The sequence below is a fragment of the Planococcus citri genome, chromosome 3 (assembly GCF_950023065.1).
Source record: "Planococcus citri chromosome 3, ihPlaCitr1.1, whole genome shotgun sequence".
Lineage (NCBI taxonomy): Eukaryota > Metazoa > Arthropoda > Insecta > Hemiptera > Pseudococcidae > Planococcus > Planococcus citri.
In genome coordinates, this window is record NC_088679.1 from 26,507,000 (window position 1) to 26,526,490 (window position 19,491).

At 30.6% G+C, this 19,491-nt stretch overlaps 2 protein-coding genes across 10 annotated transcripts in view; one reads left to right on the plus strand and one right to left on the minus strand.

Annotated features, from left to right (window-relative positions):
• LOC135841990 (collagen alpha chain CG42342) overlaps nt 1-3,122 on the plus strand; it is a 434,760-nt gene extending 431,638 nt beyond the window's left edge. For 8 of the 9 annotated variants that reach the window (XM_065359244.1, XM_065359245.1, XM_065359247.1 and 5 more), the window contains 4 exons: nt 260-295; nt 1,052-1,186; nt 1,293-1,494; nt 1,619-3,122. In XM_065359244.1, coding sequence (XP_065215316.1) covers nt 260-295; nt 1,052-1,186; nt 1,293-1,493 — 372 coding nt within the window. In that variant the 3' untranslated portion in view covers nt 1,494; nt 1,619-3,122. The remainder of the gene's footprint in view (nt 1-259; nt 296-1,051; nt 1,187-1,292; nt 1,495-1,618) is intronic. The other variant, XM_065359252.1, reaches the window with a different exon arrangement.
• A 1,407-nt stretch (nt 3,123-4,529) lies between these two features.
• Nucleotides 4,530-19,491, minus strand: part of LOC135840452 (uncharacterized) — a 68,168-nt gene continuing 53,206 nt past the window's right edge. The window contains exons 5-9 of the mRNA XM_065357003.1: nt 10,202-10,386; nt 6,378-6,468; nt 6,022-6,199; nt 5,747-5,912; nt 4,530-5,434 (exon numbers count right to left, since the gene is read on the minus strand). Coding sequence (XP_065213075.1) covers nt 5,187-5,434; nt 5,747-5,912; nt 6,022-6,199; nt 6,378-6,468; nt 10,202-10,386 — 868 coding nt within the window. The 3' untranslated portion in view covers nt 4,530-5,186. The remainder of the gene's footprint in view (nt 5,435-5,746; nt 5,913-6,021; nt 6,200-6,377; nt 6,469-10,201; nt 10,387-19,491) is intronic.

Here is a 19,491-nt window from a genome sequence, read left to right on the forward strand (position 1 = left end):
TATTATGCTTTTTAATTTTCGAGCTTCGTCGTTATATTTATCTACCTATTCTTTTATTGTGGTCGTTATGACTTTAAAAATTATTATTATTTTTTTTTTTTCGGTCATCTTATGTACATACTTGACCTGCTTATAAATGTTTATGATGCTTGTCGTTTACAAAAATATCGTTGTGTTGCTATTATTTGCATCATTTTTTTGCTCAAGTATTCCATTTGTTATTATTGGGTTTTAATTGTTTTTCTCGTACGTTTTACAGGGTCCAAAAGGTGATAAAGGATCTAAAGGCGACTATGTAAGTATTTATTGGATGTTTATTATGGTCTGATTCGAGAAAAATTAAAACAGATGTTGAATTAGAGCGTGTTTTCTTACAAATAAAATTTCCTTTTAGGTACATTCTGATTTAAAAAAAAAAAAAAAAAAAAAAATAGAAATGAAAAAAAACGAAAAAATGAACCATAATTGAATATTTAAAATCAAAATTGATTCATTTTAGCTAAGTACTAATTTTTTTTTATGGTGAATTTTTAAAAATTCCAATTTGGACATATTTTTATAAAAACCTCAAAATTTTATTAAATGGAGGTAATTTAGCTGAAATTTGAGTTTCAGCCTATACTTTTACTACCTCAAATTGATTGGTGGTCATTTCAAGCCATCCCGGAATCTCTAACGAATTTTTGGATTGTTGAACTTTGGTAAAATTGGCGCAAAAGGGACATTTTTAACCCTTTCTAGAGATTTTAGAAATTTTTTTTGAAAATCGTTTCTGCTACTTCCAATTTATATTCTGACTTTTAAAAATTTTCGAGAATGGAAAAATTAAACAATCCACTGGAGGATCCAAAATAATTCTAAAGAAGCATCGATTGATTTTGGGAGTCAACAATAAGAGTATTTAACAAAATTATACTTTCTGTTTCTGTTAAAATGTTGAGTTGATCGACGAAAACTTATTTTGAAATAAAATTTTGCAGATATTAAATACAAATTAGACAATCGTAGTAAAATTTTCATTTATCCTTAATAAAATTTCCATTTCTTCCAGGGTCCGACTGGAAAACGCGGCAGAAAAGGTGATAAAGGCGATAAAGGTGATCAGGGAGTGCCTGGATTAGATGCTCCGTGTCCAATAGGCGTAGATGGTTTACCATTACCAGGTTGTGGTTGGAGAGGTCCTAAGGTGAGATTAATTCAAGCTTCCACTCTTAAAATTCTCCTTTGAAAAAAATGAATTGCGAATAAACTAACACGTGTGTTGTGTGTGTTGCGTTTTTGAAAACTAACAGGAAAATACCGTTGTTACTTTTACCACTACGCCTTCTCCCTTCTTACCACTGACTCAAGATTCAGCAGGTGATTATGAGAATGAACCCGACGAAGGGGAGGAGGAAGAATACGAGGAGTACGAGGGAGTAAACAATAATAATTATAATAATAACTATATGAACGATAAATCTCGTAAAAGAAGGATTCCAAAGAAGCACTGAGGTAAAATATTATCTACGTACAATATTCCGAATTCTTGCTTACCTGTGTGTAGTTTTAATTAGTATATCTATTTTTTTTGTTTGAAAAATTAAAAAAAAAATTGTTTGAATGGGTTTTTTTACAGATATGATTCACGTCAGTACGAGTCACTTGAAGTCCTAATTTCTTATAATTAATTATACGCGATAAGTTTAAAATTAAATATGCTTTATAAAGAGTCCATTATTACAACTAATTTTCAACTATTGGTTACCCATTTTGTTGATTTTTTGTAGTATTTAAAATTAGTTCAAAAGGTATCAATAGTTGAAAGAACTTACTGGTGTTGGATTTCTTGTATATGTGTCTAATTTTATTACTCGTTTTATCTGTATACCTACTTAATTGTTAATTTTTTTTTAAATGTACCTATTTGATAATGAATAAAGATGAAATAATTTTTGCATTTATTTTCAGGTATATTTTGTATGGTAGACTACAATTGATTTTTTTTTCTTTAATTGTCATGTTGTGTTGTGATTTTGTGATTTTTTTTCATGAAATATTTTTTAAAAATATGTAGATTTCACGATAGAAATAATTTTTTAAACTGGCACGTTTATTTATTATTTATTGCAATTTTTTTTTTTTTTTTGAAAAATGACCTTTATTTATTTCTTACCTGTTAAATATTATCGCTCATTTTATTCTTAGTAGATATACTCTATGGCTATTTGTTTTATCATTATTGAGCTTTTATTGTTATTTAGTATTGTTCTTTATTACTTGTATAAAGTGTTGAAATTTGTATTCGAACAATAATATTGATACATACTATATGAATGTAGAATTTAATTAAGTAAACTTGGATAGTAATTTTATACTCGTACTCGTAGATATTTATTTTTTATTTTTAATAATAATTTTTACCATGTTGTGTTTTGTGTACAATATGAACGCGTCCATTTTAGAAGTGCCTAAGTCGACTTGAGCCCTTTTTTAAAAATAAATGACCGAAATGAATTCTAAAAGCCAAATATCATGCGAACCTTATTGTTTCTTGACGATTTTTATGGTACCTTTACAATACTTGAGTGGACAATTTTGCCTTAGAATGGTCAAAAATAGACTTCAGATACTTGAGTAATATGTAGTCGGATGATTTTTCTACACATTAAGTATTGGAATAGTATTCAAACTTCAATAACTCCATACTTGAGCCCTTTTTCATTGCACAAATTTTACCTTCTATTTTATTAGTAATAAAAATATTTTGTAATAAATTATTACAAAATATGGACTGAAAATAGATAAAGCTAGTTTATGTGTAAATTGATTTCCGTAGTTTGAATAACATTTTTACATTATTTTATACTCTTCAAAAATTAGTCCAATAAAAAAGGGCTCAAGTGCAGCGTTCCTTTTAAAGAATATTTGACTGATGACTGCATATTATTCATCTAAGGACTACTTTCGACATTTTTTTTGTTTTTTTTAAATGAAAAGAAGTTCCACACATTTTAAAGCTATTATGAAAATATTTTCATGTGAAAGTTTCGAATGCGTTTTTCTCAATACACTAAATTTTTACTTGGGCCCTTCTTTATTGGACGTATTCGATTTATGGCAATAAATTTTTATCCACTTTGCATCGATTACTTTTTATTTTATGTACTAAAAGTATGCGAAAAAATTAGAATTGGAGATTGGATAGCATCAAATTCATACTTATGTCTTATGTGAGGTTCAAAAATGAGTTATTCTGATATTCTACTTGATACGTATTTGACTTCTTTTTTAAATTTATCTTTCAGTGTTCATTGAAAAATTTCATGGTTTAGAAATCCTGCAAACTCCAAAATTCATCAGAAAATTTTGTAGTTTGAAAGTACTGCAAACTCTGAAATTAGTTTTAAAACTTTGTAGTTAGGACCTTCAAGCCACAAAATTTTCAGATGAATTTCAGATCTTGAAAAAGTTTGCAGGAGCTTCAAACTACAAAATTTTCTAGTGAATTTTGGAGTTCCCATTCCCAAAACCTCCAAACAATGAAATCCAATGAATTTTGGAATTCGCATAGACCTACAAATATCACTATTTTTAAATGAATACCTATTGGAATTTGCAGTATGTACTACTTCCAAAATGCAAAGTTTTCAGATGAATTTCGGAATTTTCAGGAGCTCTAAATTATAAAATTTTAAATGAATTTCATAGTTTTGATTTTTGAGATCCTGCAAATTCCAAAATTCACTTTAGAATTCTGCAGTTTGGAGCTCCTGCAAACTCCACAATTCGTTTGAGAATTTTCCAGTTTGAAGATCTTGCAAATTCCAAAATTCATTTTTCAATTTTCAGCTCGAAATTGAGTAAATTTTTTGTTCGTTGATATTTTTCTAAAAAATTAACCAAATTTGCTGCTGAATTTTTTTTAAATGCTCATAAGGAGTTTTGACGGAATCTTTTGATTTGTTCCTGAAATTGTTAACCCACCCATTTGGATAGGTAAGTTAAATATCAATATCAAAAGTCCAGAAAATCATGATTCCAGTTTGGCCATAGAATCGCTCGAATGTGCTTGGAAAATGTTCGGACAGAAATATTTGATTTTTCTACAAAATTTTAACTCATTTTAATGGATTATTGTAACACTTTTTCAAAAATCCCAAAAATCACTGCCCAATTTTGCGTTCAATATTCTTCAAAAATAAACGTTTTTGTTAAAATACATATTTTGATTTCTCTCGGAATTTTGACCCATTTTTTTACCTTACTTGGAAACTTTTTTTAAACAAATTTAAATGAATCTAGACCTAATTTTAGTCTCAACATTTTTCAAAAATCCCAAAAATTATGACCCCTAATGTGGGCTAAAAATTATTCAAAAATGCTCAAAAAAACATTTCAGTCGAAATATTTGAATTTTCTCGCAAAATATTTTGACTGGTAGAAAAATGGCTAATTCGATTTCAGCCACCTAAATAAACCAAGCTTCTGTTGAAAAATTTCCCCATCAATATCGAGATCAACATTCAACTTATTAAACAACAACCAGAGCAAGTACAAAAGAATTTAATACATTAAACATTTCATTTTTCCTAAAACGTAGGTATACATAAAAAAAAAAGTGATGAATGCTTTGACGTAGAGACAATAAACATACGTACGTAATACTTAAATATAAAAATAAATAATTTGTACAAAAATTAAAAATGAATATACACAAGAACAAAATTGGCAATACAATCAACACCCAAATTATACTAAGAAAGAATAGCGATGGAAGATTTATAATTTATCTATGTAGAATAAATTTTTCTGAATTTTTATAAATAAATAAAATTATCATCATTATATTGCACTAACTGAAAGTTATACAGAGATTTGAAAAAAATAAATAAATAAAACGAAAAAAAACTAGGCTACGCAGAACGAATCATAAAATACGTATATTGGATAGGTTCTCGAATACCTCTATCGAATACACGTGTTTGTTTGGAATATGAAGCATAATATGTCAGTAGGTAGGTGTATTTCTTCCATAGGTTTTCTTTCTTGGAAAAATTATAGAATTTTTTTTCTATCTTACAGTAATAAATGCTTAAAGAAGTTTTTTTATATACATAAACATAAAAAAAAATAAGGAAAAAGGCGGGAACGAGGGGGAGAAAAAAAATTAAATACTATAATAAACGAGAGAGAAAAGGCGGTGATTATTGTAACGTGGCTCTGCCAGTATATCCAGGAATACCCAAATGGCCTAGCGAAAGTTTATGGGATCTTTCTCTGGCGATTGTGTCCATATTCGTTTGTCTATACTTTGAAGTTAACGTCGTTTGCAAACGTATCGCTAAATAACACATCACCAAGGCGGATAATAGTAGGAGACATCCGAGCACGCCGGAAGTAACTATGAAAGTATGACAAGACTGCTCTGTCGTTAATTCTTGATGGTAGATATCTGAAAAGAAGTCAGCGAAAAAAAAAATTCAGCGTTAATTATATTGTGGTTTGGTGTAAAAAAAAAAGTGTTCCATATTTTATATTATATGTAGGTATGTGTGAGATTGCGAGAATGAAATTAATTGGAAAATTATACGTATAGTGGAAGGGGTATCTCGTATAATAATATTCATTTCGAACGTTGGTATACTTACTTAAATTGCAACGAATAATATTTCCTCAAAGTTGAAAATAAGGTCAAGGTTATACGAGCTACTTAGAGTAGGTATTCGTTTTTAAAATTTAATACGGATATGTAACTCTAACTTACCATTAGGCATTAGAACAGTATATTCGATATTTTCTTTAAATTTGGCAGACTGAATAGTGGTATTGCCCTTAGAACCAGCATCTTTAGATTTACTATCGCCGGCATTGACTTCTCTTCGTCTTCTTCTACCATGACCAGACGGTTCATACAAGTCTATACAGTATTCCTAATACACACATACGAGCAAATACATATTAGGTATCTGTGATTTAGGCTGAACGAATATAGGTAATGAAAAGCAGGCCTATTTTGTATGCATATTGATGAAATCTTACAGGTTGACAGTCTCCGAAATCCATGCATGCTTTAATTTGTGAATGAATCCAAAGCGTAGATCTTTCTTTCATGGTACTTAATAGGAATGCTTCGAAGTCGAGGAATACCTCGTTGTGTCGATCTCGATATCTGGCAGGTTGATGAGGTATAATGGTGACAAAGTCGCGATTCCGGCATCTACATAAAATAAACGAATAATAATACAGAAAAATTCAACTATGTAGGTAAGTAAATAATATAATGACATGCGTGGTTGCGGTTAGCTTTGCACGGTCATTATTGATATTGTTACTACGAGTAATATCATACAAGGTACGAAATTGATATTCGAAGAATAAGTACGATATTTACTTACCCATCTTTAACTAATGGTACGCTGCCGGCTACGTGAGGATCGTCTGGATCTGGTGATACTGTCACTTCCATTAGTTTAACGAATTTCCAAGCTGCAAATGTAAATGTTGAATTAGTTTGAGCTCTGAGAATGGAGATGGGTGATGTTGAAGTACCAGTAGGAGTGACTTGGGATTTTGAGGCTTTGGTGTGCCTGATAAAATACTATACTGGGATTGGACATTTCATAAATTTTGGCAAAAAATAGGGTTTTTGATAGTTTTGGCAATAAGTAGTGGCAAAAATTAGGGTTTTCTGACAATTTTGGCTAAAAAAGTTGGTTTTTTGAAAATTTTTAACTTGATAAATTTGGACAAAATAAAGATTTTTTGGAAATTTTGGCTAAAAAGTATAATTTTTGACAAAACAGTACGTAGCATTTTTTTGACAATTTTGGCACAAAGTCAAACTTTCCTGTCAATTTTGACAAAAAGTGTAATTTTTAGAAACTATTGACAAAAAATCTGGTTCTTTTGACAATTTTGAAAAAGTTGAGCTTTTTTTTAGCAACTTTGAAAAAAAAAGATTTTTTGACAATTTTGCCTAAAAACTTGGCTTTTTAGAAATTTTAGTAAAAAATTTTGAACTTGATGAATTTGAAAAAAAAAAGATTTCTTGGAAATTTTGGCTAAAACGTATAATTTTTGACAAAACAGTAGGTAGCATTTTTTTTGACAATTTTGGCACCAAGTTAAACTTTTCTGTCAATTTAGCAAAAAATTGGATTCTTTGAAAATAGTGACAAAAAATCAGGCTTTTCTGACAGTTTTGAAGAAAAAGACTTTTCGACAATTTTTGCTAAAAACTAGGCTTTTTGGAAATTTTAGTAGAAAATTTTGAACTCGATCAATTTGGGAAAAAATAAATACCTACTTTTTGGAAATTTTGGATAAAAAGTTGAATTTTTGGCAAAAAAAAAAATATATTATTTTTACAATTTTTGTAAAAAGTCAGGTCTTTTTGTCAATTTTAGTAGAAAAATGTGATTTTTGAATGTTTTGGAAAAAATTTGGACTTTTTGTAGAAATCTCGACAAAAGAGTAGATTTTTTTGGAAATTTTGATTTTTGCAAAACGATTGGCTTTTTGGCAATTTTGAAGCAAAAAACAGGACACGAGGAAAGAGCAGATAAAAACTAGGGAGCACAGGATCACTTCAGAATTCAACTCCATAAACGTTTGTTATCAATTTTCAATTCTTTGCTAAAAAAAAAATGCAACACTAATTGAAAGTTTAAGGCACTCTGAAGGCTGAACCGAAACGAACTGTTTGTGATGAAAATAATAAGGACCCTGGACCAAAGTTGTAGAAAATTTAATTTTAGTTTTTTCCTAAAACATAGTTCTTTCTAAAAGACTTAATTTTTTAAATAAGTACCTACAAAGTTGTTTCCAAAAAAAAAAAAAAAAAAAAAAAAAAAAACTGAAAACTTGAACTTTGAATTTGTTGAAGGTTCACTTTTGCCTTTTGCCACGAAAATTCAAATGATTATTTTTGTTCAAAATACTCGAAGGGCTAATCAGACTTTCAACACAAAAAAAATAATTACTTAATTTTTGAAAAAATACATTATTTTTTTCAATGCAAAAAAAAACTACAATGGGATGAAAATAAGTGAATGAGAATGCAGTGAAATTGTGAAAAAAAATAGTGGGCATCTGAATTGGAAATTTTCAAAGCATGGTTCTGTTGGCAATTAAGTTATGAAGGAAAAACAAAAAAAAAATCCCGATTTTGTAGCCTTGTCGTATACATGTTGGATTGTTGGTAGATAAATTAAAGAAAAAGTCGTCTTAAAAAACAATTTTCATTTCGTCTAAAATAATGAGTAAAATATTTCATCTCAAATTTCATGAAAAAAAGGTGAATCCAATTTTTATAAAATTGTTTGGAAAAGCCAACGTTTTGAATACTTTCAAGTAGATTCTGATGTTCTTTTTTTCGATTCTCTGCAGTCCTTTGAAACAAAAATATGTCTCAAGTTTTCAGGAATTAAGTATTCCAAACAGGACATCCAAATAAGTACATATTACATAATTATAACAATTTTGTAAAATAATTCATACACATCAATTTTTCTTTCTTTTCCTCTTTTTTTTTTTTTTTTTTTTTTCAAGTAAAATAAATAATATTCTATTGGTTGTTGTTTTTTTTAAATTTCAATTTTCCCAATTTTTGTTTCATTTTCTACGTATTATAGATGATGTTGGTTTTTATTTAGGTTTTGTTTCGTTCTTCGTTTTTCAATAATATTTGAGTACCTATTTAAAAAATCAAAAGCTTGGAAATAAGGGGAAGGAGAAAGTAGATTATCCAATATCCATGGTCAACACTACAAATATCAAAGGCTGTAGAATCGATGTGATTTGAAAACTTTCAGTTCACAATTTCCTATTTTCATTTTGGCGGGAAGAAAAAAAAAGCAGCAGAATTGAATATTGAATAAAACTGTAACAATGAGAGCCTAAAGAAAGATGAAATTTTGTTGACGAAACATGAAAAATTTATGTGCGCCTACTGAAGATAGTAAAAATTGAAAATGAAGTTTTCGATTTCTACTAATTATTAAATTACCCATTTTTCACGTTTTTATATGAAATTTTTCTTATAAAATATTGTGAAAAAAGTATTGAAGATGGGCTTAAATGGGAAATTCATTTCAATTCGTATGATTAACACCAGAAAAGCGAAAACGAAACGCTATTTAATAACTGGTTTGATTTCGGTTTCGTTTTGGATTCAGTTTTACAGCCCTGGTTTTTTCATTTTAAATCAGTTTTTTCATCGTTAAAAAAAATTGTTAAAAAATTGTTCATCAAGTGATATTGATTTTGTTAAATAAATGGTTTTTGGTAGCCCTACAGAGCGTATGTTCATAACAGAGACTCTCCTTTCCTAACCAAAAATTTGAGAATTCGAAAATCTGGGCACAAAAAATCTGATTCAAAATTTCAATTTTCAATTTTTCCACTTGAGTATTAGCCTGACTAAATACCTTCCTACCTAATGTTTTTTAACATTGAGTTTTCACAAGATATAAACTTGAGATGAATTTTTGATTGAATTCAAACCAAAACGAATTTTCCTTAAATTGAAACAAAAAATTGATTAATTTTCATCTTGAAATCAAATTAAAATTTTTACTTTTTGAAGCAATATTTTCATTTGGAATTCAAATTAGGTAAAATAAGTAAATTTTTACGCCATAAAATTAAGGGAAATTTTATTTGAATCTAAATTCAAATTGAATTTTTACAGAAACCAAGTCAAAATAAAATTTCATTCTGTAGGAAATCAATTCTAAGAACCTTTATGTATAGGCAATATTTCAGCTGTTAACACATTTTGAGAACTACTTTCAGCATGAGTCAAAAAAGATGTATTCTTTAAGCCCAAATTTGTTCTGATGGCCATTTTTGATGTAGAGGAGAGAACTTTTTCAATAAAATTCAAGCCCCCTCCCTCCCCCAAAAGAAAATTTTTAAAATTTAAAAATGTTCAGAAATCTTTTTCCTTAATAAAATCAACAAAAAATTGAAGGAAATTGTAATTCTAATTTTATGTCTTTTGACCACCTTTTTACTCATTATTCATACAGGACTAAAAAAAAAAACCGCGTGTGATTTCTCATTCAATTATTACAATAAATAAGATAGGTATTTTGGTTTCAATTTTTCTGCTGTTGTGTCTGCTTTCGTCACTCCTGGTACGTTATTTTATTACCTACACGTAAAATCATTCAAATAAAATATATCTACTTAATTGTATCTTGCAAATTAATATTACCTGAAAGAGGATTAATTCTTGCTCTCAGCTGTAACTTTGTACCTATTGGAACTGCTTGATCTACTGGTAATTCGCTATTGGTCAAATTTGATAGTCTGGTTGGTGCTTCTTTATACAAAGCTACTTCGTATTCTAATCGTCCAGGAGTTTCCTCAACGACACCCGAAACTCGTGCTCCGTGTGGGCTGCAATTATAAATAAAGAAAAAAAAATCAAAATGAATAGAATTACACCAAGGTAGGTACCAACTACCAACATAGAAAAATACGTCGTATAATCGTCGTCGTTTAAGTCCTACATTGAACACCGCGAAACGAGGACCTACCTACCTACCTACCTACCTCTAATGTGTTCGTCGTAGGTAGCACCTCAGCAACCACCTGTAATTAAACTTGTACTCGTTTTTATTTTTGTCAGAATTAAAAAATCAATTAAGCTTTCTACTGAAAATTAAAGGAAGTCTTGTAACACAAAGAGAAAATATTCGTTGAATAAATTATCATCTTCGAATTCATTTTATATTCAAATACGAGTAGGTAGTCGAGTACGCACACCGAGCCACCGACAAGTAGGCCTCTGCGATGCGTTGTTTAAATTCGGTTTCGTTTTGCTCTACATTTTGAAAATTAATCTCGTTTTTGTTTAGTGTTATTCTCGTATAAGTATGAAATTGCGGCGACGACGACCGACGAGTGAGTATTCGAGTAAGATAAAGATGATAATCTGTTCCGATTGCGATTGCGAATCTCATCGTGATGATCGAGATGAGAGATTAATGTAGGTTCGCTTTTTTCCGAACCTAATGTTGAAACATAATACCTGCCGCTGTTGTATTGTTCGTGAGCAATAAGCGTTTGGAAAAATTACCTATTTTTCGTTGTCTTTTCAATACCTACGTTGCAATGATTGATGATAGGTATCTTTTCGCTTTTATTTTAAATGAATTGGTATGAGACGATTTGGATCTGAAGGAGAACGAAATCTGGAGCAGTGAAATTTTTAATTTTTTGATAAATCTAAAATGTTCCTTGATACCTACATATTAAATACATACTTGAAACTTTAAATAAAAAATTTTTATTCGTATTTTTGTGGCCAGACCTTTAGACTTACTAGGCAAAGGACTTGAAAAATATTTCGATAGTTTGCGATGTTTATGGCATGATTTGAAGAAAATGACCAGCTTTTAACTTTTTTAGGGTCAAATACTCGTATTTTTTTAGTAGATCATTGTTTGTTGAAGATGATCTCACTGAAAATTTAAGCTGTTTAATTTAATCTCAGCAAGGAGTAGCAATCTTTAAGTCTCAGTGAGTCAGACTCTGACTCTGATTGTGAATGAATGAAAAAATTCAGCCCTTTGAAGTTTGAACTCATAAATAAGTTTTGAATCAATCAGATACTCTCAGTTTTTTTTTCAATCCTGAAAATTTAAATCGTTCATCGGTACAAAAAGTGGTAATTTTTTAATTACCAAAATGTTGAAAAGAAATGAAAATTTTTTGAAAAATTTGACAAATTAGAAAGAATAGGAAAGTAGTCATTATTTTTTTGGATATCATCTCTGAGAGCCTTCATGAAAATAGTCGAGAATTGACGTTTAATCAGCCAAAATTTCACGACTTCAATTCTTAGAAATTTATTGACTGTTTCATATCAAATTTTTTGTTTTACCTCTTGAAGCTCGATCTGCTCATTTGAATTGAGAATTGAATTCTGATTCATTTTTTGGAGAATAAGTATATTTTCCGGATTTATTGACAAATTTCACGCCATTTTCCGAATAAGAACACTTCTTCAAGGATCTCAAATGCCTCAAAAATCCGAAATTTTGCTCAACATTTATTTCATGGTTTCGATTGCTGAAAAGGCCACTTGATTTCAGATCAATGGATCATAAAAAAACTTTTTTGTGAGCATCACTTTTTAAAAATTTTTTTTCAGAAAAATTCCTCAATTTTTTCATTATTTGGGACAAAGGGCTTTTCCCAAGACACTTCGTCCCTCAAAAAGAATTTCTGACTATGTATTTCTTTTTCAACGATTTATTTTCTATGGAAAAGCGAAATTTTCAAGAGCAACTTAGCATAGGTAGATGCTTATCCGCTGCAATATTCATGACCTAATAATCACGATAGCGTTGCTTTTATAACAAATGGAAACCGGAAGTTGATGGAGGATTTGCATTCAACCAGCTGGTACTTAGGTCCTTTTATAATATTTCAAGCTCTAATGAAAAATGTTTCATTTTCAATTCATGATGGATAATCTTGTATGTAGTGCCCAAGCAATTAATAAGGCGGATCTCGAAAATAAAATGTCGAATGATTTTGACAAAATTCGGGGGGAGGGGCTTTCATTTTGAGTTGAAAGTCACTTGAAGAAAATTAGAGCTTTAGAGGTGCTCCTTTTGGGTTTTGAAAGAGAAAGCATTTTCGAGAAAAAAATTTAATAACACTTCTAGGGTTCTGCAAGATGAAAAATTTTCAAATCACGATTTTTTTTGATCCATTTTACTTATGTTTTAAAATTTTTTTCTTCCAAACTCATTCACATTAATTGGAGAAATCATTTGGAATTTTTCGGTCATTTGGCCACTTTTATAAGCTCAAAAAAATTCGACCCAATTTTCCGGCCATTTCCTCAGCTTCAGAAATGATATTTTGCGATGTTTTGACACAATTGATATAAAATATTTTGGGAAGAAAATGTTTTCAAGCTGCTCAGGTTTATTTTTCCTTTCCCCAGAACAGGTTCAGTAGCGACAGGAGCGCAAAAACCACAATTTTTTCGAAAACGTTTCCTTTTGAAAGTTCGAGGGCCCATTTCTCCCCTCCAAGGGCACCTCCGGAGCTAAAAATTTTTCTATTGGAGAGGAATAGAGGGCTCCTATACAGATCCTCAGGGCTGAATTTTGAATTGTTTTTAGGATATTTGAAGTTTTATTTGAGATATTTGCAAAACGTGGGCTTCCATACTCAATTTTACTACGAATTAGAGATTTATATAAGTGAAGTAGGAGTTTGTGAGAAGGATTATACTTAGTATTTTTGATTATTTTCAACAGATTTAGGCGTTTCATGAGATCTGATTTTACTTTTAGGAAATGAGGAGTCCAATTTAGTTTTCTATCAAAAGTTAAGCCAAGAAATTTAGTAGTGGTTTTGAAAATTCTATAGAGTGTCTTTTGAAGTTGAGAATGAGATCTGGAGGAATCTTATTTTTTTTGGTGAAAAGTATACAGTGAGTTTTTGACTCTGAGAAGGTTAGACCATTAGAATCTGCCCATGATTCAATTTTTTCAAGGGTTTCTTGGATTACACGAAGAGCTAGTTGAATATTATTTGAACGAAAAGAAATGTTTATTTCATCAGCAAAGATTCTCAGAGAAATGGGTCTAGAAACAACATTGGAAATGTCATCAATCAAAAGTATAAATAAAACTGTGCTAAGAACTGAACCTTGGGGGACTCATCCGTTTTCAATTTCAAAAAATTCCGAGTATGTATTGTTAACTCTCACTCTAAAAGTACGGTTTGTCAAGAAATTTTGAATAAAGTAGGCTAAATGTCCTCTAATTCCAATGGAATGTAATTTTTGGAGAATTTTTATAACGCCAGGCTTTATCAAATGTCTTTTCAAGATCGAAAAAGACTGAAAGAATACTTTCTTTATTCTGGAAGGCTGAAGTAATTTCTTTTTGGAGACTAAAGAGGTGGTCTAGGGTAGATCTTTTCTTTCAGAAACCACTCTGATAAATGCTAAGAGAGTTTGAGGAATCAATAACCATTTTTTCAAGTATTTTGCGAGGAACTGAAGTTAAGGAGATGGGGCGATAACTAGATGCAAAATTTGGGGTTTTATCAGGTTTTAATATTGGAATGATTGTTGCAGTTTTCCATATTTTTGGAAAGGAATCAGAAGTCCAAATTTCGTTATATAACTGAAGTAAGTCTTCTTTTCCAGTGTCTGAAAGGTACTTCAACATGTGAGGGTGAATTTCATCTCCTATAAACATCAATTAAATTTTACAGGAGCTGAAGTTCATTTTTCACCTTTCCAGAGAAATTTTAAAAATTGTTGGAGAAAATTGAAAATTTCCTGGAGGCTCAAAAATGGCTCAAAAAAGAGATTTTCAAATTGTAGGGAGGGGGAAGACTTCGTTAAATTTTTTTGAATTTTCAAAATTTTGCAAACAAATGTAAAAGTGAACTGGGTTCTAGGAAGTGCTTTTCTGATCTAGATACTTAGGTTTTGTTGAGGTTGAAAAGTCCCTCGTCACTGAAGAAAAAGCAACCAAAACAAAATTAAAAATCTATTCAGTTCTCATGATCCATTTTTTCAAATAGTCAAAAAGTTGGCATAAAAAAACTTGAAAAAAAAACAAACAAACAATAGTTTGTTTCTTTAATTTATGAGGTGAAAAGTGAAAATCACACTTAAGTGGAGATTTATGCGTCACAGTTCGCCATTTAAACGAAAATTCTTATTGTAATAAAAAGGCTTCACAAACCAATTTTACTCAAGTTTTTTAAGTTTACACTTGGGTTGGTTGTTTAAGCAAAAGTGATCAAATGAACTCGACAAGACGGAGGAAAAATGTTGAATTTACATATTTGTCAATGCCCAACCTCCCCGACGACAGTTAAAAGTTTGAAATTGAAACATTTCTAACTTTTCAAAAGATTCGAAATATTTTTTTCTTTTTTTTTTGTTGGTTCAGGTGATCTTGATTTTTTGCTGTTCAGCATCAAGAAACATGAATAGGTAAATGAACTAGGTATTATTTTGAGAACTCCTGAACTTGACAAAAATATAGTTTGAGCTTTTTCAATGGTTTAAGTATTTTGATAATACAAAAATACTACAAATATTAAGGGACCACTTCAATTTTTTTTTAATAGTAGGGTAATTTTGAAAAGTTTTAGAACTTTGAGCTGTTATTGAAAAGATTATAAAAATTGATCTGAAAATTTGAATTAAAAAAAAAATTGTTGTTTTAATGTCACAGTCACGTCTTGATGAGGTTCTTTGGCCATGATTTGTTTGTTATGCTTCGCATCAAATTCCAAAAAAAACTAGACAGCTAAGCAAAGCTTAGCTGCAAAGTGTGCGTAGCTAGCTGCCTTTTCTACAGCTATAACCGTTATTACATCTAGGTAGTGCATAAGTGAATCAACCATGTCACAGTAATGAGAATTTTTGAAACTCTCACTGCTTCAAAACAATAATTGTTTTTCGGTGTTTTCATATTTTCCAAATTACAATAGGTATTTCAGAATAATTTATAAGCTTGTATTGCTTCTAAATTAAGAAATTTCTAGTTGTTTTTCATAGTTTGCATTGTTTTAAAATTTACAAAATTTCAAATCAATTTCCCGAATTCCCCATCGCTACAATTTCATAAAGTTTTCAATAAATTTTCAGAATTTTGCATTGCTGCTGAGTTACGAAATTTGCAATCAATTTTTAGAATTCACACTGCCTCTAAATAGTCAAATTTTGAATAATTTTTCAGAATTCGTATTGTCTTTAAATTAAAAAATTTCAAATTCAATTTTCAAGTTCATATTGTTCACAAATTGTAAAACGTTTACTCAATTTTTGGAATTTACATTGCCTCCAATTTTTCAGAATTCTCATCTTGTTCATAAAAAATATTACAATACTTATTTTATATAATTTTCAAGTTCACCTTATCTGCAACTTACAGAACTTTTAATCAATTTTTGGAATTCTCAGCGTCTCTAAATACAAATTTTCATACTATTTTTTTTAGAATTTCCATTGTCTTCAAATTTATAAATTTTCAAACCAACTTTCAGAACTTGCTTTTTATTCTAAATTAAGAATTAAATCTTATAAAATATGTTAAGAATTTGAATTGCCTCTAAATTAAATATGTTAAGAATTTGAATTGCCTCTAAATTACACGAAAAAAAATATGGGTAATTTTTACAAAAAAATTTAACTAAATACTGGTATTTAGCACAATTAAGTACCAGATCCCATTTAATAATTTTTACTGTAATCATTTAGTAAAAATTATCATTTTAATAAATTTTGCTATAGGTACCAATAGTAAAAATCATTTTGTTTTAATAATTTTTACTAAATCATGATAATAAAAATTTCATGTTTCAATTGTACAAAAATTAGTTTAATTACTCATTTTGAAGTAATTTTTAAATTATAAGTAAAAAGTTAAAAATTATTCATGTCAAGGTAATTCTTACTATACTTATGGCTATAGGTAGACAGAAAATTAATGAAATGAATTTTTAGTTAGCAAATGATATCATAAATTCATAACTCAGTTTCAGCATTATTTTTACCCCATTACCCATTACCATGTACTACATAGTAACTCCAAAGCATTTACCTATCCGATTTTCCTATGATCCTATGAAAAATCTGTCACCTACCTACTTACCTCACGGGGATTCGAACCTGGGTCCCTAAATTTCCTATTCCTACCTACATGCCCTATCCACTCAGCCACCACTTCACTACGAGGGTTACGGCATTAAAATAATATATTTGTTTGGTAAACACCCCACCAAGCCACTCCCACTTGAAATACACAGCTGGCAGACTGGGGGTGTAACAGGGTACAATGCAACGCAGCTGTTTATAAAATGATGAAAGGATAAGGCTGGGGGTATAGCAGGGTACAATGAGCGGCAGGTGGTTTACAAGTCCCCTTTCTCCTTTTTTAGGAATTTATGCATTAAAATAATGAACTAAAATTGCAATTACTCAGCAATTACCCATCCGAATTGAATGAAAATAAATCTATACCCTCCGCCTTAATGATTCTCAAATGGTGTCCAATAGGTACAAAAAATGGTTGGATAGCTTAAGAGAACATTCATTGCAATTGAAATTTCAATTTCTCAAAGCGAAACCAATAGTGTGCTACGCACACTAAAAAATGTTGAAAAATGGCCTCACCCTTTCTACTCAAAATGAAGGTATTTACAAAATTTGTTCAAAATTCTTCTACATTTTCTCCTCACGATCCACCTTAGAGCAATTAATTTCATCATTAGGACACGATCAGATCTCAACCTTTCCGTAGGTAAATACCTATACCAATCAAAGTGATCTCGTATAACCTCAGATACCCCTCTCCCTCTACTTCACCCCGTCATCATCACCACCGGTATTCCTACGACTTTTTTTCCTCGATCCAACGGAACAATACCTTAATAAACGAACAATACTGAGAGAATTACACAATCGTCGCATCGACCAAGACCTAAAAGGCATTCGAACTTGATGACGGTGTCGACGATGACTAGTGACTTTTCCATTTCCTGATATAGTTCCCGTTAAGACGATTCGAGGTGCAATATGTTCATAGGGTACAGGTAGCATTATGGAGCAAAATTCCTCGTCTATTGTCGTACGACTGACTCTATTGGAATAGGCTATTCTCGACGAATTGCAAATAAAAATATAGTCATCGTTCGGCGTGTTGCAGAAACGGTTTAAGGAACCGAGAGCACAGACTGAAGGAAAAGGATGAGAAGTATCTAACGTGATAAAAACAAGCACGTTTTACTGTTAGTTTCGTCCGGTTCAATTCGCACGCAATTCTAACAGAACGATCGCGTTTATGCTTGGTTTCACTTCGAAAAGCATAAAACATCCAACGAGGATTTCTATCATATTTAGATTTTTCAGTATATACCTATCTCGTTTCGACTCGTTGTGATTCGTATTCGGTCTTCGAAGTCATCAATGACGACGATGGTGTTGAAAGAGATTATAGACCGAGAATTAGCAGCATCTTCGAAATGCAACGTTTGAATGAACGTAACGTCGCATCAAGATGTGTCATCGAGATCGAGAATATACAAGCTACTGTAAGTGTTGGATAAACTCGATCGATTGCGTCACTATAGGCTGTAGGATATGACTATGTAAGATTGATCCCTTATCTTGATTGTACGATGATGGTCGTCGGTGTGTGAATTGGACCATTTCTCGAACCGTTTTCATGGCGGGTTACGTAGTGATGTAATGTGTTATGGATGTGTGGTTAATTAGGAACGGTATCGTGTTCGGTATAATTGTTTTTATCATTTTATACTGATATTACGTTCCGGTTATACTGCGATACGAGTACTTATATGTAGTAACCAACTCTACTCATGTAAAATTCCTCTGCATATTGCATGCATAAGTACATACAACATTCTCGAGCAAGTTCTAGGTTAATTTTTCAGTAGGTAATCTGGATTATCTAAGTAAATATTTTAAAATAGTTAATCCTTCGAAATACCTACCTAGATTCGTAACATTGAAGAATTCAATTTATTGAGGCGACGATGATGATGCTGCGAAATTATGAAATTAGAAAGCGGAAACGGAAACGAAGTTGCGAAAAAATTATTTCAACACTGGTTAATTTAGGCAGCTATGATGACCAATACTGGACTCGAATTGAGGTGAGTTTTTTTTCACACCACAGTTCGATCTTTATCGGTTTCAAGCAGTCATTGAATCGATGAGAAAAAAATACGCAGCTCTGCGTGAGAGGACAGACTTTTCGTTCAGAAATTAATTAGGCCTGTGTGTGCTTAATGAAATTGTCAAATAGGTAACACGATAAATGAACCAAAAATAGATGTGTAATGGGCATTGATGAATGAGCCTACAATTGTTTTTTGTACATTTTTTTTTTGGAGGGGGACACCGTAATGATCACTAAAATTCAATATTATAGATAGGTACCTACCTACCTACCTACCTACCTACCTACTTACAACCATTTCGAGAGCACCACAATTGATGATTCATTCCTCAAACATTGATGAAGAGATACCATTGTGATGAGATTTTGAAAAATTGAAGCAGGTAAGTACATTAAGTAGATTTATTTTATTTTTATGGGTGCCATATACAGCTACTAAGGCTAATGCCATCTAATTTACTCAAATTTTCATATTTTCAAATTTATTTCGATAATAATTCTTTCAAAAAATTAAATAAAAAATTAATAAATTTTGAAATTATGCTTCAGAAGGAAGATATTACCTCTACATATCTCATCCAAGCAGAAAATTGGCTGCATCTGGCATGGAAAAATCAAGAGAATATTCAAAATTTCAAATATCTACCTTACTGAATTTTAAAGTTCAATTTGTGATGAATTTTTGTAACTTCACAGAACAATTTTTATGTACTTATTTACAAATAAAACTCAAATTTTGATCACACTGAGCTAGCTACAGAGCTGAAAGCTGAACAGGTCGCACTTCCTTCCAAAGCTCCTGAATCGA